The following is a 23,967-nucleotide window of genomic DNA, read 5'->3' on the forward strand; positions in this document are numbered from 1 at the left end:
AATGCCAAAAGTTATTTCTATCTATTAATAAGCAAATTTCTTTATGTCGTACACAACTTTAAACTTTTAAATAATCATATTTGCTCAAATTGATTAAAGTTAGTAGTTATTTACACAAAAATAATTTCATTAAACAATTTTTGTTAAATCAAGTCTCCAAAAAGTGTCAAATTTGTGTAGAATTGAATGTATCACCGCTCATTTAGGGTTAAACGGTAATAATAAAAATATTACAGTGGTTACTAAATGCTGCAGTATTGATATATATCATAATAAATCCACAATTGTTCTTCTTTTTAGGCTTCAAATGTGTCCAAGCATCTCTGCCCTTTAGTGCTAATCTTTGTCCAGTAAAACCATCAACTGCAGTGAGAGTTTTATGGGGGGACAAACAAACCCAAAGATGTACAATAGTGTGATGACAATAAGCTTGTCCTCTATATACATCTAAGATGTAAACTTATTTCACTGCTTAAGGGCAGGATATAAACATGGTATTAAGAAATATGGGCTCTTTTTCCCAGGTTTTAATAAATTATTATGTTATAAATCAATATTTCAGGGAAGATTTATTTAGTTTAGGGCTAAAATAACTAATCGGATTAATTGTGATTAATCGATTATTCAAATAATCGTCAACTGATTTAGTAATGGATTAATCGTTAACTGGAGTATAGAGACTCTAAAACATGGCTTTAGGTGACAGAGCGACCCACTTAGAGGAGGAATTAAACCAAGATTTAAAAAAAAAAAACATTAACATTTTTAATTTAAGATAAAGATGGTCTAATTTCACCAAAAAAAAAATCTTCTTTAAGTAACCTTTTGCTTTCATTTCTGTTAAATAATCAATTAATTGAAAAAATGATCAACATCAATTTGCAAAATATTCATTAGTTGTGGCACTAATTTAGTTTACTTACACTGGGTTATGAGGGGAAATTGGTCACTATTTGTAGAACTAAGGGGAACAACTAGGGTAACTATGTCTATACACAATTCTACTCCTCTTTATAAATTTTTACAATCGGTTGAATATTTATTATTCTTTTTTATCAACTTATATCTACATGCTGGAAGTACACGATTAATAAAAAAATGGAAGAATGTATGTGAAATGTAAAAAAAAAAGTATGTCCTAAAGAAAATCCCAAAGGAATATAAAAATATGTGTTTAATATATCCATGATTTGATGGACTGCATCAAATAGAGTTTAGATAACACTAAGAAATATTTTTAAATGATAATTATTAAGTGATGAAGTCCATTAACTGCTTGTCTAAACAGTGTCTAACCTTGTAAATGAATGTTTGTTTGCATCCTGTTTCCGTTCTAAAAATAAAAGTGTTGAAGCCCTCTGTGTACATTTTTGTTTTACAAGCAGGGGAAGTGTTAGCAAAAGGGCAGCATTTTATTAAAATTACGTGATCTGCGACTGATGAGAGTGGAAAAGTACCGTTCATCAAACCAAGAGTGAAATTAGACTGCAAATTACAAATTTCTTCCAGGGCAGGTGAGTCAGAGCAACAGCTGCTCTGACGTTGTCCCGATGACATTTTCCCACCATTTAATTTTCACATCCTGGAGCTATACTTCTTTTACTCATCATCATCCTTCTGCTCTCCTTTCCTTTTCTGCTGTTGTATGCGTTCTTTCAACACTCTATGGCTGTTCAAGATCTCTAATAATCCCTGAAGGTGATGTTTTTAGACAAGATGTCGGTATTTTGTGGAAGGCAGATCGCGGAGAAGGAAATGGAGTTAGGAGGGAGAAATTGTGGCTTCCCACAATGACAAAGCATCCACCACTGGGGCAGAATGCTACTGATATTTCCTCAGAAGATCAAGCTGCTTCTCAAGCCAATCGACAACAGCTTGCCTTCATCAAAGAAAACTCCATTTATCACAGTTAAATTCATCACAGCTTTCCATCAATATGACATTTTTATATTTACTTGTTTTTACTTTCTTAGATGAGATTTGCACATTTATGATGCGCTTCAGGGCGAGAGAAAATGACGATGAAAGGTTTTTATCAAGAAGGCGCCACAGTAAGTGTGCCCTCTGTGTAAACAAATGGGAAGAGACAAAGAGCACATTAAACGCAGCGGCACTGACATCCAAGTAAAAACAAATCCCTCTCCCCTCAGGTCCAAACAAACAAAGACACACAAATACAGATAGAGAAAATTACCTGCAGATGCCTGATGGTAAAAATGACAGGGTCAGAGAGATAGACTTTGTTTGAATCCTTGTTGATGGCAGCCGTGATAACGGGAGAGTTAACAATCATGGAGTAATTGGTAGCCAGAGCCTCGCTGCCCAACTTCATGCTGGCATTCTCCGTGGAGAGGTAAACGCCGATGTGTTTGTACAGGACAAACGCAATCCGGATTTCACCTGTGAGAGAAGAGTTCTATGAAATATTTCACAAAAGATGAACAACAGGATATTACTATTTCCTCAAGATTTATTTCATTTTTCCCCATTTGGTTCAAGGAACATAAAGGAATGGCTTTTTTTTGTTTTGTTTTTTATAAGGTTTGAAATGACAAAACTAAAACCAGTTTTGGTCAGAAAACAGTTGCTCCTGCCTGAGGCTTTTTAATTTGCCTAAACTTTGAAAATGACCAGCAAAAGGTTGAAAACGAAAAACAAAGCTATGGATATTTTTGATTTATGCCCAATATGGTCTGTGCTATTTTATTCCACGCCACAACACAAAAGGGACAATCACGAACTAGCTGTCTAGATTCTGCCGAGGCAGTGTGGAAGTGGGGGCAAGTTTGTGCAACAATGGAGGGACATTAGGGCAAAAAAGAGCGGGGATCCAGGTGGAAAAAGGGTCCCAGTGTTCTTGCGCACCTCGCTCTTCTAGCTGGTCCATCTTCCCAAGTCGTTTTCCATAACGGCGGTCATACAAACAAAACAAGCCGGTAAGGTACCAAACAGGAAATACGCATAGTGTAGAGCAGATGTAGATTTGACCAATCAGAGGCCTCCTCTCTGCGGCACTGTCAGGAGTCACCTACAATTTTGGAAAGGTGCAACGGAGTGTCTACGGCAAGGGTGGGGCAGACCACCTGGTTTTGAAGTATAAATCAGCTTTAAGGCTCTGCTGGGATGTTCAGGAGGTCCAGGTTCCCTAAAAGAAGAACTTCAGCTCATCTCCATTTTGGCTCTACTGTCTCTTATCTTTCTTTAAATTGTCCATAATTTCTCTATCAATCCAACAGACGGGCAGTAATTTAACAGCCTTTAAACAACACTCTGGCATTTTTTTTTTTTTTTTTTGGCAGAATGGGTAGGAACCGAGTCCTAATGGAAATAAAATCAGCACCTTTATAAAGCCCGTCAGTAGAAGAAAACATCAAGTCATTACATTGGACTTGAAAATAGGTAAATAAACCAACAACAGCAAATGACACAATAATCTCAATAGAGTGTTTTTATCTTCCTGTTAATTTTGCAGACTTTTCTCTCAACTTTCCATAATATTCTTGGATACAGCGCTCTGAAGAGCAAGCTTCTTTAGCAATCACCTTTTATATGTTCATGGTGCATTTTAACCATGTCCATAGTTGTGTAGGAAATTATATTTCGGCATTAGCGATGAGATAAAAACACTTTGCTTCTCTCTGCTTTTCTTTAAAGTTTATGCAACTCATTGGTGAATGTGAAATGGGTCAGTTGTTCTAATACTTGATGCTGTTGATTATTCTTTTCAGTTTGAGATATGTCTTGATCACAACGTGTCTGTCTGTTTGTCTGTCTATTTATCAAGCCTTTTCTATCATTCCATACTATAAAATAAGCAGAAAAAGTATGGATGATTCCTGCTGCTGTGTTATAGGTTCAATATCAGTATCGGTTAACACTCAAAGCTGCGATGGAATCAGAAATGGAAAAGGTTGTATTGGGACATCCCTAATCAGAAATCCTTTATTATTGGTGTTATGTGAGAATTATCGTCATAAGAATCAAAGTTTACATCGGCCTTGAGATCAGATATGCACATTACTTACAAACTTTAAACATAAGAACAATGCTATCAGGACAGTCCTGACTAGTAAAATTCACTTGTGTTATAATTTATTTTCACTTCCTGTTTTATTTTGTATTCATTTCCTATCTCATTTTGGGCAGCTTCAATTCCTGAGTTCCTCCCTGCAATCAGGATCTGCCACACCTTAATGTGATTCACCTGGAGTTTGTGATCCTCCTTTGTTTCTTGGCCTATTTATTTCTTAGTCATGCAGCTTCCCTTTCCCAGTTCATCTTTGTCCTTTGAATCAAGTTTTCCAGCCTTTTTTAAACTGTAAAATTAGCTTTCTAGCATTTTTTTCCCCTGCTTGTTTTTGGACCTTTCCCTGCCTCTGTTTCCGCTACTCCCGCTTACATTGGATTTTTGGCGTTCGACCCCAGTGTATTAAAAGAACCTTGACCTTTATGCCACTGTGTCAGGCCTTGCATTTGAGTCCTCTATTCCTGAGCCATATAACATATGCAAAGAATAGTAAAAAAGATTTATCTTTTTAAATTATTTTAAATATGGAATCAGAAAAGAAATATGTAGCATAAAACTATTGACACTTGAACTTGCCAATATTTCAGGATAAGATCTAAACTTCAAAATAAAAGTAGCCCTTTTTTCATTAAGCATTCAAAAATGTTACTCTAATCAAATTGGCAAAGATGTTTTTCTCCAAATTTTCCCTGTAAATAATGTTCTTTCTCTCTGCCTCTTTCTTCTCCTGCTGCGGTTTTCACTTTTAGGCTCAGATATCAAAGGAAGTTCCCTCCTGCCGTTACTGAGATCAGTCACTCCAATGAAAGCGAAACAATTTGGGTGCTGCAGCCTGGATGATGGAGGGATGTATGCTACCCTGCTGTCCCGATCTGCCTGTACACGGCCGGACGTAGAGATGAGCCGCCAGCTGAGAGACAGCCAGCACAGCTATGCAGTGTATCCTGATGTAAATCAACTTCTACTAACATCTGCTCTACAAACAGCTTAAATATTGTCTTTAACTGAAAAACTTGTACAGTCTAAAAGCTGTGCTGAGATTTATGTATTCCAGCACACTGCTGACAGATCAAATATAATAAACAAAAGATGTTTGCAACCAAAATTTCTATTTCAAATAGCAAAACGAAAAAAATAATTAATTTAGATCTGAATTATTACCGATAGAGCTTTTCAATATTGGTGCATTTAGTTCAGTTTTATATAACTGAAGTGACACTAAAGCAATAGAAACTTTATAAGACCAGTGGAAGATCTGGTGTCTTACCGTTTCTTCCGTGCTGCTTTAGTGTGTTTGCTGACAGGTGGATAGAGTTGCCTTGCCCTCCGGTTTGTGGAAACTTCAGATCTGCCAAATTCCCATCTGTGCTCATCCTGGCCACCTCCAGCTCTGCATGCAAAGAGAACAAACCCACTAAAACTTTGAGGAATCAATAAAAGCCCAAGGTTCCCTCTGAGAACTCTGAGGTCATGTCCTGTATCATTCTCTTTGTGCACCACACTGTGAAAAAAAAAAGGAATTTCGAAGGTAAACTTTAGATTCTCAAAATTCATTTTTGGTGAGCAGAAGCTAAAAATGCATTATGTATTTAGATGACCATTTCCTTTAGTGGAATTATCAAAAAAATTTCAATTCCACATAAAAACAATTTGGTTTAATGTCCCTTAGAGTTTAACCTAGTTCAGTTTTTTTTTTTTTTTTTACTATTAAGAACTCTAGCATATGAAGGTAAAGTAAAATTTCTGACCCCATTTCTTATCAAATATTTTTGAAATATTTTCAACTGGTAGGTTATCTGGGACAGATCTAACTTTTCAACATTACTCTTACATTTGCAAAATGATTGGGTATAGCCTATTACAGAAGCTAAATGTTGAACTCAATTCATTTCAAAATGGAAGGGCAGGATCATGATGTTGGATTGTTTAGCTGTTGGAGACATTTCTTTTACTTTCTTTGTATAGCTGCTATTCCTAACATGCCATCTCCAAGAACCGAGTCAAACTCATCATATTCATCGATACTAGGTTATAACACAAAGTAGAATGAATACAAAAGAAAGTAAAAGAATCTTCAAATTCCTCAATTTAATCTCTAATCCAGAGCTACCTGGTTAGAACCAGGACACAACTGAGTGTTTAGGCTAAGAAATGCTCCGAAGCACAAGACAGTGGTTTTGTGGTTGAGGTGTCAACTTACAAAGGGAAATGAATCATACTTCTAATAGAATGTCGGTACATAATTGAGCCTCAATGCTTAATTATGCTATTATAGCAGAGACAAAACCAAGGAGAGTAATAACTGTGCAGCGCATTCTTGTTTTACCAAATATTGAGGTAGAAGTTGCACAATTCTTCCCTAAAAATATGTTCAAAGAATTCACTGACAGCTCCAATTTAATCTAACATTTATAATGGGAGGTGAATGAAAACCTATTATTAGCTAATCTGTTCATATGTCTCTTGAAGAATTTCTATATGCCTCTCAGGATCGAAAACTATAAAAACAGAGGTAATCTGCAAGGTTCAAACACATCCTCAGTTGTGTCAGATACTGTATGCCACTTTCTGAGCATTGCATCTTTAAACTAACAAACTATCTAGCTTTCAACCCAGACTACAGTGGCTTTTAGCGTCTTTAGGAAAAGAGACCTGAATGCAAGTGACACAATCAATACATTAAAAGAAAAATCCCTCATATCATGGATTTCTTTTCTCATTATGAACCGAGATAATGAGAGATATAGGGAGAAGATAAAGAGCAGCTTCTTCAGCAGCTCTGCAGCTGTTGGGTCGAAAGCAACCTCCTAATTTATGGTTCAAAGATTTCCTGTGTCACACAGGAAAGGAAAATGAGCTGTTGATAGCAGCCTAGTTGAAACAAGGAGCTATTCCACAAAAGTGACTTTATTTTTATACAGTTTAATGAAGCAATAGTGTCACTTCTGCAGCGGATGGTGACCTACTGGATGGTTAAGCTTCCCTTAATGCCTCTAAATAAAGTGATAAAACCAGGGATTTAAAAAAAATAAAGAAAGAAAGAAAAATTATACAAAAAGTAATAAATTAAAATCGTTAATAAGTTTAATTTTTGGGGAAAATGTTAACAGGTCTGCAAAGACAATCCAAGGATTATGTTGCTTATTAGATTTATTCAAGGCTAGGCAGGTTTGTTTGCATAACACAAATTACTACAAAGAGAATTTAAAGTGCTTTAAAAGGATTTAAGCAATAAAATAGAAGGAGTATAAAAGCAAGTAAAGATAAAAACATGCAAAAACCAGAAAGTAAAACAGCTGGAGCATAAACTTAAACTGATCATATCTCAGTTAACTGTTTATCAGTCAAAAGCAGTATATTCCAGTATTATTAACTCTGCTGTCAATTAGGCACTATTCAAAGTTGATGGATAAGATTCCAAAAATACAGTGGGACTACTGTAATAAATAAGAATATATCAAAACAGAACTTGTCAACTAAGAATCAATAACATTCCCATCCCTGATTCATATCCAACAGCAGTTTTAATCAGAATTTGGACCATCAGAGAATCGTTAGAGTTCATTTCAGCATGATGTTTGTTTGTAATAGGCATCAAATAAACTGGATGTTGTTGGATGACTTTTTTACTTTGTTTTTGTTTGGATTCATTTGAAAAAAAAAGAATGTTTTGTGTATTTTTGGTAACAGGTTTCTTCCTGCATCTACATTACTTTATTCTTGTAAGTTCCTTGTTATGAATTCATTTTGGCCAAGAGTTAGGGACTCTGTAATTAGTGTTTTAGTTCTTAAACAACCAACTAATCAGAGTGAGGAAAAGGAGAGCCTTTACTAAAAAGTTGTTTTTGATGCCATTTAAAAAAGAAATCCAAAACGTGTTTTAGGAGCAAATTTAAAGAATAGTCCAAACCAAATTTTACTTGAGTATTAATCTTGACATTAATATGGCCTCTAATCTAATGTCATAAGGAATAATGGCTAAAATGGCTAATGAAAAACCTGGACACTTATTTGTAGAACCTCACATTGTCGTTCACTCTTTTCACAGCATAATAAACTGTTTTTGTACTCATTAAACAAAAGACAAGAAGACATGCTTCCTCTTTAGCTGAAAAGACATCAAGTGTTGCCTTTATTAGCCACCTACCAGTCCTTGACATGGTTCTGAAAAAGGTTTGAATGTCTTCCTTCTGAGCTGCCGGATGATTAATAGCCTGTCTTACATAGTCCCAAAGGAGCACAGAAAGATCAAGATTTAGGATGAGACAAGTTCTACAATTGTGTTTTTTATTTTTCAACCATTCCTTGGAAGATTTATTGTAATATCGTCGATCACTGACATGTTGCAGATGTTCCGCTGCTTTAGTCTCCATGATTTGAATGTTCCCCAGACTGTTTAAAAAGTTTTACAGTTATTCACGCTGCTTCTAAACCTTTTCAAATACATTTTTCCTTCCACTTAACTTTATATTAATAATGCAGAATTCAATATTTGTTCAGAGTAATATTTTATGTCCTTCTTTTATTGGAAATGCTGTTAATGACTTTTTGTAGGACATATCTCAAGTCAATAGACATTTGTCCATTAAAATCATATTTCCATGTAATTTTTGTGGTCTTTGTTTAACTTATAAATGTTGAAATGTCAAAAAGTCTATTTGTTAGCCACAAATCTACACCTGCTTTGATAATGAAATATTTTCAATGAAAAGTTGATTTACATACATGGGATTTTTAGCCCTTGTTGTGTTTGAAGTCAGAACGTTAACCAATTTGTCCCAATGTGGGAACAGATTTTTTTTTCTGTCAAGTTGGTAACAGATAAAACAGTAGGGCTTAGGGGTTGAGTCCCTTTTTCTAACGATCCAGTTGGCCCGGAAAGAGCAGAGATCAACCATAGTGTTATGATTCTCCCCTTGTGTACTTTTGTTTGCGTTTCTTTTTAAGTTTTCAGTTCCACATTGATTTATGCATTTTCTTTCTTCTCTATTTTTTGTTATATTTATGCAGTTTTGTCGGTACTCTCTGTTGCCCCCTTGTGTCTCTTTCCTTCCCCACAGCTCCTTTCTAGTTAGTCTTATTCACACCAACGCCATATCAGCTCATTATCCCATCCTTTATTCTGTTCCCCATATATACACCACCTCTGCAGTTCCTCATTGCGGGTTTCTTGGTGATTTGTTGCTTTGTCATTTCTTTGCTCCTCATGTGTGTGTGTGGTTTTTTTTGGACTTCTTCTGTTGACTGTTAGATTTCAATCATGTCAGCAAAAGTCTTCTCCGCCTCCTCATCTCTGCATTTGGGTCCTCTAAAAACCTCCACCAAACTGTGACACACAGTGCTACCAGCAAGATGCTCCAATATTCCTGCTGATCTGAGCATTAGGAACAAAAACAGTGTTGGAGATTTGCTCATTGTTATAGCAGCACTAAAGCTGCCTGATTAGTCTGAAGTGGTGACTCTCAACTTGAAACAAAGCCTGAACAAGAGTAAGGGAAAGAAACTTCATTAAATCCGATAACGAATTCAGTTGGTGATCTGATGTCGCTGTGACACACTGACTTTGATAAAGGTTAGAGCCAACAGAGGGCACATTTAATCCTCCCTTTGTATCTGTTTTCTTACCATGGCTTTATGTCATTTCTATTTTTAAAAACTCCTTTGTATTAGTATTCTCTTGTGCTTTTCTAAAGGCCAGAGGGTTTTTGATACATTCATATTCAACTTAGCTAAGACAATACCCCAGATAGTCAGCATTCCCTGGATTCCAAGGCTGTCTTTGGAATAGAGGAAGCATTTTTCTTCTCCCTGTCCACACTCTCTTTTTTTCCCCGCGTGGCTGTGTAAAAGCGCTTACGACAGGCTTTGGGGAATTTCTTTGATGCCATAGGAGTTGCTGGACCCGAGGGCTATACCTTTAAAGCAGGGTTTGAATAACGCACCTAATCGGGAGAAATCTTTTCATGAGATTACCGAGGAAGGAGCGAAACGATCTCCGTCTGAGACAAAGCGCTCAATAGGCATGTGCACTGGAAAATGTAAACACAAACATAGACACAAATAATAGAGTACCTTTCAAAAGCATTCAGCTCCAGAGGATGTTTTTCGATTTTCTATCACTGCTAATCATAATCTTGTTGAATTGAATTATTTAGACCAAATAAATAGGAGTGAAAGAAAAATTCAGAATAGAAAAATGAGTAAGTTTGAAGTTTTGTTTCAAAAACCTAAGGAAAATGCTATATATTTATTATTTGCAAATAGCTCAATCTAAGTCAGAATGGATTGAGTACATTCTAATAGACATATGTCAACATATATATGTTTTAAGTATTGTCAAAGATGTTTTATGGGATTCAGGTCATTACTTTGACTTGGTCTTTATATCACATGAATATGTATTTATCTAAAAAAATGGGTTTTGAAAGTCAATCTATAGAACCTCTCTGTGCTTTGTCTAGTTGTTACTGCTACCACACATCTGACTTGAATAAGAGGGTAATTAACAGATTTCTGCAGCCCTTAATGGTTTGCTGAAAATGAAAAGCAATCACATGATACAGGTCTGCTGGAGCAGGCTCCCATTTGGGAGATAAGGACAAAACACCTCATCCTAGCTCTAGTTTTATTTGAGGGCCTTTGTGTTGGCTGAAGAAGAAGAACCCTTAGTCTAGTCTTCTGTTTTTTGCAGCTTCTAAAAGGTTTTATTCCAGGATTACTCTGTAATTAGCTCTTTCTCATCAAGTCTGACCCAGTCTGTGCTGGAGAGTAACATCCCCATCACATGATCAAGATCAAGAAGCTTTATTCTACTTTTTCAGAGCATTTTGTTGAACAAAGTGTCTTTTTTCCTGAAGCACTAATGCCATACATTATGTTAGACAGTGTACATTAATTAGTGCAAACAAGCTTGACAAGATGGTAGAGACAGTAAAGGTCCTGGAGGATGAATAAGCAAGTGGAAATGTCTTAGACATTGTTTTTCATAAGAGAAAGTTCTGGAAATCAGTCCAGAGCACCATTATCCAAATCTTGATGGTGTCTGGTACAAGGCTTACAACAAACTATAAATGATCTTACAATTGTCTTTCAAAAACAAGTTTCATCTCTTCACTGCCATGAAATCTACACTTGCTAATTGAAAAACTAACATACAGGTGCTGTGGAGCTCTACAGCTTTTCCAGAATTACCACAGGCAGTTTCTCTGTTTAAATGCTCCCTTGTCTGGCATCTTAATTTAGGTATACCGATATGTGTACGAAGGTTTGAAACTGTGCATTTTTTTTTTTTTTTAGATAATGGACTTAACAGTGCACCATTAAATGTTTTGCTGTGTTCCTTCTTTTTATACTATGTGTTCACAAACATCGTCTAATAAACATATACGACTTTCATTGGCTGGATTTATATCAAGATGCATTTACACACAGGCAGACCCTATTTACTAATTACGAGACCTCTGGCAGAAGTTGGTTTTGCACTTGACTTTATTAAGGGATATTAAACTAATGGAAGCTCAATACATAAGCACACCTTTTAATATTTGATTTGTAAAAAATTATTTTATTTCTATGCCTCACTTATGCAGAATTTTGGATCAGCCTATCAAAATTTAAATTCACTTAAATATATCTTGCAAATAGAAAAAAGGGGGAAAGTTCACGGCATGTGATGTTTTTACAAGGCATCATACGTGCGAAAAAAAGATCTTGTAATCAGATTGGGCCTGAAATCATAGGAACTTTAAAAACTTCATGGCACTCACACCAACATGTTAACGACAGCACATCTGCACACACTACAGCTCGTCACATAACAACTATTTTCAGTTTCAAAGATCAATCATTAGCTGCTGCAGTGATTAACAGGGCTGAAAAGAAGAGGGGGGGGGGGGGTCCATTGTCGTCCTCATTTAACACCCCTTTGAGACTTAAAGGATTTCAGGAGCGGAAAAGGCTGAAAAAATAAAATAAAACAAACCAAGCAAACAGAGAGATAAGGCCTAGTAAACATGTCACCAGCACATAATTAACCAGGATACCACAACGCGCTATAAAATCTCAGCCAGTGCTGCAAAAGCACCCCACCACCATCCCCCTTTCTAAACGAGCTCAGAATCTCCTTAATACCCAGATGAATTGTGTGCCAGATACAATAAAACCCCTTCTTTATTAATTCTCCTAACGCCTGCTTCTTTTTAAGTAAGTAGACCTATATTTTTAGGTTGCCATGGAAGCAAGAACATGTTAAAAAAAAGAAACACAAATTGCATGGTAGGAGTATAGAGCTATTCAGCATGACAGTCTTTTCAAATTCCCTTGCCCTAGTAACTTCAGACTGACCAACATTTTACTTCATGCACATATAATTCAACATTTCAACAATCTGTGCTTCAAGGTTTGGATTACCACACTAGGGAAAACCGTAATGACACAAGTTTGATTATCTGGGCTCTCCTGGTATTTATACACTGAATAATGAGCACTGATCCATGATCTTCACGAGCAGCAAGTTAACTCTGCCTAATAACTGACATAAATTCAAATGCAATCTGACAAGATAAATGGCAGTTTACAGCTGAATGCTATTGGCTATGAGTGGTCTTGCAGAACCTAACAGCCGCCTGCAGTGAAGTATTACTCCAGTGACCTTCACACTTGAACCAGTGGCTCAGAACCACCATTGTCAATAAGAGAGTTCCCTCAGATCAATAGCTGCATGGGAAAAACCATAGCCTGTGTATGACAAAGCAGACTAGCAGGGGCAGGGACACCTGAGATGCACAGATATGAACAGCTAAATGAAACTAGACTGATAAAACCACTTTAATTCGAAAATCTGTCTTTTTTTTGTTTGAGTATCATACAAAAGAAATTAACTCCTCTTATAAGGGAAACACCTGTTCCTGTGCAGCTTGATAGGATTATTAGCTCCAAGGTGGTTCTAAAGATGTCCAGTCCCCCTGTTCTCTCTCAACCATTATGATTACTACATTAGATTACTTTTTGACGTTAATCTGTTTGTTTGCTTTGCCTGTGAATCTAATTATGCATGAAAAAGGAACTTGTGTCAATGTGTGCATCCATGTTGAGGTTAGCCATCTGAATCTCATATGATTGTGTATAGGTTTTTAGCTTTCCTTTAGGAGTTTCAGTGAAGTAAAATAAGATAAGCATTGATTTTCATGTGATTTGTATTTACTAATAGCTGTGTTCATGTAAACAATTAGACTTCAATATGAAACAAGTCAGAGCTGCCAGAACTGCTGAGTATTGCCATGTAAACATGATTTTTTTTTATCACGTTAAAGTGATAAGATCATATTTCCTGCAATTTTTTATTAAATACAGCTCTGTGAAGTATGTTGGTCTTCTGTGTGTCATTCAGGCATGCATTGATCCTAATAAGCATTACATTTAACTTGAGTGTTTTTCTTTTTTTAAAAAAACAATGTTCCTGGATTTTGCAGAGGTGTAAATTCTGGTTCCTACACAGTTTGCAGCATTTTCTTCAATTTTTAAGACCATCTATTCAGGTATAACTTAAAAAAGGGACAGATGGTGAGTGAATAACAATGGAGGGATGAATGGACAAACAGAGACGGCTGTTAAAATACATGGACAAGGACAGTCGGATATATGGACAGACAAAAGCGACAAACTGAACCAGGAAAACGGTGAAACAGATGGGCAAGTAAACAATCAGATGGATGAATAAATGGACACAGCAACCAACAGACAGAGAGATGGAAACAGACTGAAGATCAAATAAGAAATTTGTGCATGCTTTGTTAGGTCTATGGATGGATGAACAGATGAGTGGTGTTACATTCATGCTACTCCAAGGACTCGCTTATTTGTCTGTTTCATTCTCTCGTAGCAGCACGGTGACACTGAATGTCAACAAAAGAAAAGAAAAGGAAACAAAAAACATTTACTACCTATTCACCTGACGAAACACACAGGGAGGTCAGGGGTACTCATCTGAGGCATGGGTTCAAGCTTCCTCAGGACCACAATTCAGTCAACAATCAACATTTCAGAAGTGGGAGGATGCAAGTATCTTATAATATAACTAATTTCAGCTTATTCATCCAATCACAGACCCGATCCAGCAGCGCATCAGATGTTTGATAAGTGAGATTCTCAGGAGTGACAGCAGTGACAGCTAATCACACAAGAAAAGACGGCGGACCAATCAGGAGCTTGTGGGCGGTGTAAACTCAGGGAAGCGGGCTTCAGCTTGAGCTGTGGTTTTCCGCTTAGTCCTAGTGCTCTGAACCAAAACAGGACGTTTGAAAAATTAACATGCAGGGAACTTAAATAGACATAAAAAAAAATTAACATGCCCCCCGGCAAAAAACAAATGACGTCAATGCCGCCCGTACAGTCCAGCATCCATCAGAGAGCCATGAGCCATTCAATATTATGAAAGCATGCATTTATGTTTTATTTATTTAAATTTTTTAAAGACAAACCCCCACCAACAAAAAAAAAAAAAAAGAGAAAAAAAGAAAGATGTTTCCCAGTGGTGGGCCAGCAGGTGTGTAGACTCCCTGTGCTCTGGGCCAGACAACATCTAGCAAAACTCTGCGTTCCCCTCTGTTTTTTATCAAACCCAAGGTGAAGGCGTTTCCAACCAAAGCCTTCCTGCAGCGCAATTATCAAAATAAATAAATAAAGATCCATACACGCCCTGCATCCCCTCTCAGCACTCTCCCAGTTGCATTAACTGTCAAAATGTAACAGTGGATAGATGGCTAGATGATACAAAGTCTGTATTTGCTACATCATGTCCAAGGACCCCGAAGCACTTCAAACATTTGGTCATTCACTTACAGTATTTAAAGACACATTCTCACACTGATGGTAGTGAGGTTTACCACTTTATATAGATTCATGTTTCATAGTTTTATGCTGACAGCTATGCAGATGCAAAACAGATTGCATGTAATGTTTGTCCATTAAACAGCCTCTGGATCAGCTTCTGATTGCTTAAAGTTGCAGGGCCAGGTGAAAAAGTTCAAATTCTCTAACTATATCAAAAGCTGCTTTATTTACTTGCGCAGAAAACGCAGAGGCGGCTTCAAGAAACACAGTGAGTTGTCTTGAAGCCCCTCGAAGCTCATCTACCACCTTGCATGTAAACCAGATGCACTTAACGTTCGGTTTGAAAGTGGCATAATTCTAAGAGGCCGAGGATTACAATTACCACAAAGTTTCTCTACACATAGTCACTGTAAATGTCTTATTTTCTTCCGGTGAAATGATACAAATGTATACTTTACATGTTTTTAACAAATGCCAATACTTAATAACATTATTATTATATAATATATTATATAATATAGTTTCTATGTGACCTATCAACACAAAGTACTGCAGAAATGTGAGGTGAAACTGAAAATATGTTTTTATCAAATTCTTTTTACAAGTTGATCTTTTAAAACTGTGGCATATTTATCCAAGTGACAGAGATTTGAAAAAAAAAAAACATGTTACTATTTCTACAGACTTTTTCATATACCAGATGAAATCCTATACAACTGTTATTTTTGAATAGATCAGTCTCAACCAGACTGGGCGGACAGTGCTCGTAAACAACAATTTCTAAGCCTCTGCTACAGACAGTCTAATATCTCCTGTAGGCTGTAACAATTTCTCTTAAAGGACAGTCTTGTATTGAGCTTTGCCATCTTCTCGTCAACTTAGAGCAGCTTTTCTGTCACTGCTAAAGGAAAACATTCGCACAAAATGAGCCCACAACCAACACATTGATCAATCAGCCATGTGTATTTAGGGTGTTAGTTCTGCCACACGGCATTTTGCATTTAGGGCAAAGGTTCAGCATTAAAAAAAAAAAAAAAACATGCATTGGTTTTGTTGCACTGGTTCCAATGTAGCAAATTGTAAATACATATATTAACATATGTAGGACAATATAAATGAAGGGAATATACTTACGAATGTTGTCAGTGTTCTCCTGCACAATGTCTGTCTTCAGCAGGTTGTCAGCCAAGACAAAAGCCCCCTGCTCTACAGTGTCCAGCAGCATGGTTGCAGCTCTCAGCTGCTCGCCGGTGCTTAACTCCCTCCAAGCCGCCTGGGCCTGTGGCTGCAGCAAATTGTTGACCGTCTCCACCATGGCCTGGGGAATCCGAATGATTGATTTAGTAAGAAAAATAAAAAGAGAGACTGCTACTTCTTGACATGGTGATTTGGTAAATTGCACAATTTAAGGAGAAGGAGTTCAGCAGTGAAAAACAAATCCTACAATCCTATCGGGATGGTGCAGGATGAATGGTTGATCATCTTTATTTCATTTGAAAAGAAAACATCTGATTTATTCACAAAGTATGAGTAACAGGGTTAAATGTCCATCTAGTGGCTGCAACACCTGAATCTGTAATGGCACTGAATGTGTTATCTTGTTTTTTGTGGCCATTTACTTTCATCTGCAAGAGGAATTAATCATGTAAATGAATCAGAGCCAATGCTTACAAGACCAGAGGCCAGTTCTTGCATGACTGGAGGCTAAAGTCTTTAATTGGTGTGATGAATGATCTTCCACCGTGCACAGAACCTAACTACACAAATGCGCTGAAATAAATAAATTAAAACAACAACAAGTCAAAGCAGTGGGTGTAAAAAAGAAATGTTTACTTATAACAACTATCTGCGATCATTTAGTACAGGTCTTCCCTGCATAATAATAACATCACTAAAGGACTATTAACGCCTTCTTTAATCTGCCCACAACATGGTGAAGCAAGTAAGTACAGAGGGAAGAGGAAAAGAGTGAACATCCCCAAGACAAGATGAAAAATTAAGAGCCATTAAAGATTTAAAAATGCCAATGGCAAGATTTATGAATGGAATACTAATTGGTCAAGCAGAGCAATTCATTCCTGGTACCAACATTCAAAAGACCCAGCCATTTCTTTGTGGCCACTGGAAATTAAGATATGTTAAGATTTTTACGGTAGAGCTTGTAGGCTGCTGCTGATGGCAAGATTTCCCTTCAAGAAAATGACAAAAAACTACTTACAAAACAGCATTCTATATTTACCCAAGTCGTTTCATGAACTTGTATCTAAATAATGCATAAATTATTGGGGTAAAAAGGAAAACCAACCTTCCTTTCTCGCTCAATCACTGTATTGTGTTTGCTTTTTGTAAGATTAAGTAGAGTAACATGGTAGCTAGATATTTATGCTCGATTCTAGTACAGGATAACTTCATACTTTTTCAAAGAGAATTTTTAATCACATACTGCATAAATAATAATAGGAACAAATATGAGTTAATAGGGAGTAAATAAAATAACTGGTTTGGGTAAGAGCAGGTTTGAATGAAGAAAACTAGGATCAGTGGCAATATTTCCAAACGAATACACAAATGTGCTGAAATCATATATCACTGTCTATGAAAGTAATATAAGCTGTAAGTAATCATGTATTTTTTTAAACATTTTGTTAAAATTACTGTGTAACAACTGGTTAATCTACAGTATTGCATGGTTGGTTTAATGATATAGTCTGAAAATAAATTATACTACATTTTTCCACATTGTACACGAGTAGTGATTTTAGAGTCATGGTTTGTAAGAATCTAATGAATTTCCCTAAATTATAGCTTTGGTTACAAAAAAGATTAGCCTGCTAACGCTGCAGCATTATGGTGGTTCAACCAATGCAGTGTTCTTCTCATTTTACTTTTCATTGTACCTTTGAATAATGTTTTAGTGCACTACACAGTTGAGAAAATGTGCCATTCAACTCTGAACCTCATTCTAAAATGATTAAATCACTGTATATTGCTTAGACCAATTTAGCACAGATGAAAGGACCAGATTACATCACAGGTTTTGTCTGGATGTCACCTAAAAAACATAGGTAGTTAACTAATTATATAAAAAAATAAGACTGTGTCCAAACGTCCACCCTAATCCCTAACCCCTCAATCACTGTAGGAAACGGGGACTAGCATAGGGGACTTTGCCCAAATGTCAATATGTGACGAGTTGGGAGTGAGGGAGTGAGAATATGTTGGTTCGTTAAGTGACCATGGATGCACACCACTTTTCAATTAATTATCCATTAGACATCCGGACACTCATATAAAACAGTGTAATCTCTTTATAGTGCTCTATAGAGGGACATTAAGACACAGTCTTCGACTAAAATACATAAGGTGGAAAAAGATTATACCAGCTTGCAACATGTCTCCATTTTACCAAAAGGTTAATAAGTGAAATGATATATAGCAGTAACCTTATAGAGCCATGTTTAAGTTGGGGTTCAAACAGTGTGAGTGCAGGTGAGACAGCAAATGGATAGTGTTTTTTAAATTTCTGATCCACCAGCTCGAGTTTCAACATTCAAAGCATGTTAGAAACACACTAAACCCCCAAAAGTCACACTCACAAAAAAACATGCACAATAAAAGTCTGATGCAAGTCTGATCTCACACCACTGCAGCTGCTAGTCTGCAAGAACATACACAAAGTAGCAGACAGTTCGCTGGAAAACCTACTCCACATGCACAGGGAGTCTACCATCTTTGATGTAATTATTCAGTATCAGCACCCAATCTCCAATCACACCTTTTGACATTCAGCTAGAAGCAGAGGTTGATTCGCTCTCAATTAAGGAGTTCTTTTTCTTGAGGCACCGACCACCCCCCCCTTCCTTTGTTCACAACTTTAAGGTTTTCTCTCTTAAGTTCTTACAAAACTAGAAATAATGGATCTTCACAGGGTGAGGACTGATGGACTTGCAAAGGAGCACCTTGGCACATGTGGAGGAGATGTATAAAAAGGAGGAAATGGGGAAAGAGTGAATAACCTTAGAGGACAAAGAAGGTCAGGAAATGGATCAGGAGGGAACTTATGGTGAATTAACACAAGGAATTATGTTCATTATTTTTCTTTAGGATTGTTTTGTAGATATGTTACATTTATGTAACTCATTTAGTTAGGTTAAAACCTTATTCCAAATGCTAATTAATTGGTTTCTGTCATAAAAATTCTACACATAATACTCAAATAATCACAATGCGAAAACCTTTTTTTTAAGAATCTAACAATTTTTTTTTACAAATTGAAAACAAAGAAATCACAGTTACATGAACAGTACCATTCTTTAACGAGAAGCTTAAAATTAAGCAAAGGTGCACATATCTTTCATTGACTGGGTTTTACTGGTAATGGCAAACACCTTCCTATTTAAGGTACCATAGTGTACAGTGCATGACAGGGCACATACACCATGCAGAAAGTCAAAGGGATTGACCCTCATGACAGGTTTGTTCTGAAGCACAAATGTGATGTGGGGATACACACAGAAACATTTCTGCTGCTTTGAATTTCCTAGTGACCAAAATGGCCTCCATTGTTCAGAAATTGAATAAAATTGTAATCGCCAATACTTGGTGATAAAATATAAAAGTTGGCCCACCTTCTAAATTGAGTGATCAGGTGAGAAGGAACATAGTCAACATTGTGAGCAAGGACTCTATTGTCACTCTGTCCGGGCTTCAGTGTTCCGTTGTGAAGAGAACCATCCAGAAGAAAAGCCCTCGTTGCTTCAATCCACCATTTGGGACTGCATGGTAGTCCTATTTAAAGGGAACTAGGCAGCGTTCATCACCAGGCCAAAATCATCCCTATACAGAGACATAGTGGTAGCTGCTTCTTTCTATGAGGGTATTTATTTAGGAACACGAACTGCTAGACTAGACAGAATAGAGGGAAAGATGACAGATACAGAGACATTCAGGATGAAGACCTGTTCCAGAGCACTCTTGACCTCAGATTAGGATGATGGTTGATTTTTCGGCAGAACAACCCAGGACACACAGCCAGCATATCAAAGTGGCTACAGTCCAGAGCATCTGCTGTCCAACCTTGAGACTGATATGTACTACAGAAATTATTGGCCAAACTGTCTAAATATATGTATAGTAAACTGTGGCATCATATTCAAAATGAATTGGTGCTGTAATTGCAGAAATGATATCATTAATCTATTACCTTAGGCTTTTTTTAATACAACCAATTAACAAGAAATTCTGTATGGATACAGGTAGGTCCAGTTCCCTAGAGTTCCACAAAGTTTTAATGATTAAATACATTCCAATTTGGTCTTAAATGTAACAACATGATAAATTAATTTTCTAATACCAAGTAGAAAAAACATTACAGTGGCACAGATTATTCCTTTGTATTTCTAGTATGCACAAATACACATTTCAATGCAAACTGAATGTGAGGAAAGGAATCCTAAACTGTTTGCCACAACACCTTCCCGATGGAAGAACTATTTCAGAATTTTTGTGGGATTAAAGTTTCTTTCTTGTTTATATGCATAAATGTGTAATGACACAGGTAAAACAAAAAAAGATCCTACAGTTTTTCCATGAAAAATACAGTAGTTACGTTCTTCATTATTTCTGTGTGGTTTATTTACTACTACAGCATTTTGCAAGCAGTGTTAAAGCACTACTAAAACTAACCACTAAAAGCAGCTGTTTAAGTGCATTGCAATCAATAGTCAAAGCCTGCCCACCTTCAGACTTACGAGAAGAGACGCTACAAGTATCTTCAAGGTAAAATCTTGCTAACATAATCACCTTGAGGGGGTGAGTACGCTTTGTTCTCTAATGACAAGAAAAAGAAACCCACTTATAAGTACTGTAGAAAGATTTTCCTTGCAAATTAGTGCTTTGTCATTGCATATACCATCAAATGTTATCTCACTGCATAGAAACTACTTCCAATCAAATTTTAATAAAAGTATTCCAGGTTATTCCAGTTAAAACACATAGTCTCATTCAAAGCCAACAACATACATTAAGGATCCATCCTAAAACAATGCAGTCAAATGTAAATGTGGACAACAGGTTAAAAGTTGTGTATGTAAGCAAGTCCAGCCGATAGCGTTGGGATATTGAGGTACCCCATGTGAGTCAGATTGAGGTGATAGTGGAGGGCTGATTGCATTTTAAAAACACTTTATCTGGCTATTTTTGCAACTAAAGTTGACATGTTAAGTCAGTGATCAGTTTCAGGTGCTGCAAAGAAGCTTGCACTTAATCTCTATCATGCAATAAAAAGTAGGAAGTTACAATCAGAAAGACAGAGACGCATGTTTTGATAAACTGCATTAACACCAGATAATTTCAAACTTCAGGCAAGCTCTACTAAAATTCTGAAAATCACACCAGGGGTATGTTATCTAATCTAAAAAAATATTAGTTAAAGGCTTTTTCATTAAAATATGATATTTACTGCTATCGGTGAAAAAAAAGGCACATTCGGAACTCTCTTTTCAAAGCATAACCATCTTGGTGTATTCAAGTAACTCAAGGATGTGTTAAATGTAGTAGCACTCTGCTGCGGCAAACCCCCAACAATATTCTTGCTGTATATTTTGACTGTAGTGAAGCAGCATTATAGAAATAAATAATCAACAGCATCAAATGAGACCCCTGTTGCATAAGGGATGTTTTGGTCATTAAACCGAAGTCACTGCAAGAATGTTCTTCTTGATACAGGGATGATGACCGCCCCAGAAACGCTGCAGTGCATGGTCGATTTATACCATGGCAAGAGAGGAAGGAAGAGAGAGGTGGACATTAGAGCCTGGCAAGAGTCCAAGTTGAGATGTGGTGTGTGCGCCTCTATCTGTGCGCTGATTGATGAAATGAACTCGGGGTCTAGGAAATTGATTCTGGCTGAGGCTGATCTCCCTCTCTGCACACCCACTGTGCTGTATGCACACACTTTTTGTCCTCTCATGTCTCTCCTACTCCTTCCTTCCTGTTAACCAGTTGGTTTCTGTCACTTGTTTTCTTAGAGCTGACATTGAATGAGTAAACTGAAAATGATGGAAGAAAACTCCAGTTTATCTTGATCTTTCTGGCCTTGTTTGTAAGATCTGCGCAGAGATGAAGCACTTGCATCACTTTTTCTCTTATTGTACTTTACCTGCTGGTCAATTTTCTCTGCTTTCTTTGGGAACTGCTGAAACCTGCTGCTTTAATATTTCATGAATCCATCTCCTTCTAATACGTGGGTGGTTCTTTCCGAGTAGGTGAGTTTTATTTTATTTTGGCTGAATCACCTTTGTTCATTTTACTTCTTTCTTTCTCAGGGTTTTGTGCAGTGGGCTCTCATAAGCATCCTTTGTATTTACCTGGACTGCAAATCTTTGTGGATTTATTTTTTTCTATGTTCAGTTGGGAACCCCAGTCATTTTTCCCCACAAGTGCCTGTAAATCACCAAAATGTAGCACATTCATGGGAAATCTTCCCCACAAGGTAAAAAAAAACATGCCAACATATTCACACACACACAACAATGTCTGGTTTCCCTATTGTTTGTAGGCAAGTTCTTCAGCCTAACCATGACCCTTACCCTAAACCTAACAATTATGGGTTCATATCGAACCCTAATCCTGACCTAAACTCACCTTAGCTCTAAACCTAACACCTCAACCTAAAAGAGCATTTGTACCCATGGGGGCCAGATAGTGGTCCTCCCCACTAAAACTCTCAGTCCCACGATATGCTGTTATTTATGGAAAATGGTCACCGCCATGTAAGAAATACAGGCACAAACAAACACTCATGTAGTAGTTTGTATTTTCATGCATTTAGGACTTTACATTTCATTTTAGTTATTGCTTATATGCCTAATCCTGACCATTACAGCACATTCCTAACCCTAACATTAACCTAAAATGAATTAACACCATACCTCCAAACTGACTCCTTAAGATTAAAAATGAGGGATGACCACATTAGGAGCCCTTGTTGTCCTAAAGGTCTGCCAGTCCCCAGTGGATTAGTAAATATACCAAAACCGTGCTAAAGAGATAACATAAACAAGTCCACAAACATGCACCCACACACAACATTAATTATCCAAGGAAAGCAGCTTTTGTGAAAGGCTGTAGTCCTAATTTGACAAGCATTATACATGTGCAACTCCTTCACAGATGGACATCCACAAGGCTGAAAGCTGTCTGGATTTGGCAGAGCAGTCTGGAGTTCCTTTCCTAATCAGGAGTGTGCCTTAGATGTTGATCCTGCAAAAGGTGATGTAAGAGGAGCTAGGAATAGGAGCTAGAAGCTACAGTTTGCAGTACTTAGATTGAGGGTAGGAGTCTCCATCAATTTGTCACATTATGTGAAAAAACATACAGTCTAATCTTTCATTGTAATCAAATATGGTCCCATTTTGTCATGTTTGGTCCCTAAATGAGGCACTGTCTGTCACTCTTTAAAGGAGTGTAGCAAAAAAAAAAAACCTGTAAGATTCTACCTGTAAGATATGACTATAGCCTACTACATTTTCATTACTAAGGTATATGGGCTGGTTAATTAAACACCAACCATGTTTTTTTTTTCAGTCTTTTAAAGACATTTTATGAAGACTAGGACCTCACATCAAAAAATATATGTATATTTATATTAAATAACTTTTCAATATTAGAATTTTAAGCTATAATAATTCACCCTTTTTTAATTTCAACTACAATATTTGAGCCAGAAAATCTTTATTTTATTTTCCTAAAGATAATATTATAGTTGTTTCTTACAGGGAAATAAAACCAGTGGGCTTTGTAGCAGAATTTCTTCTAAAAAAAGAATAAATAAAAAAAAAATTCCACCACCTACCCATTTATTTATTTTATCTTACCAATGATTATTCCTAATGCATAACTTGAAAAAACAAGCAAGATGTGAAAGTGGCTACATGTTCGTTTTCAGCACTGCATTATAGAAAAAAAAAAAAAATGCCATTGACTTTGTGTTAATATATACTGTAATATAGTCTACCATCAGTTAGCAAAAAGAAAAAAAAGATTTGCACTCCTCTGTGAAAGAGGAGCAAACTGAAATTCTTGATTTCTACCGTTTCCTAAATAAGTTA

General features: G+C 36.7%; 1 protein-coding gene across 20 annotated transcripts in view; it reads right to left on the reverse strand.

Moving 5' to 3' along the window:
* LOC107090598 (adhesion G protein-coupled receptor L3-like) overlaps positions 1 to 23,967 on the reverse strand; it is a 324,724-nt gene that overhangs the window by 70,002 nt on the left and 230,755 nt on the right. For all 20 annotated transcript variants that reach the window (XM_015384080.1, XM_015384069.1, XM_015384068.1 and 17 more), the window contains 3 exons: positions 15,992 to 16,175; positions 5,295 to 5,417; positions 2,195 to 2,400 (listed from right to left, as the gene is read on the reverse strand). In XM_015384080.1, coding sequence (XP_015239566.1) covers positions 2,195 to 2,400; positions 5,295 to 5,417; positions 15,992 to 16,175 — 513 coding nt within the window. The remainder of the gene's footprint in view (positions 1 to 2,194; positions 2,401 to 5,294; positions 5,418 to 15,991; positions 16,176 to 23,967) is intronic.

The sequence above is a fragment of the Cyprinodon variegatus genome, unplaced genomic scaffold (genome assembly GCF_000732505.1).
Source record: "Cyprinodon variegatus isolate N-32 unplaced genomic scaffold, C_variegatus-1.0 Scaffold302, whole genome shotgun sequence".
NCBI classification, from domain to species: Eukaryota; Metazoa; Chordata; class Actinopteri; order Cyprinodontiformes; family Cyprinodontidae; genus Cyprinodon; species Cyprinodon variegatus.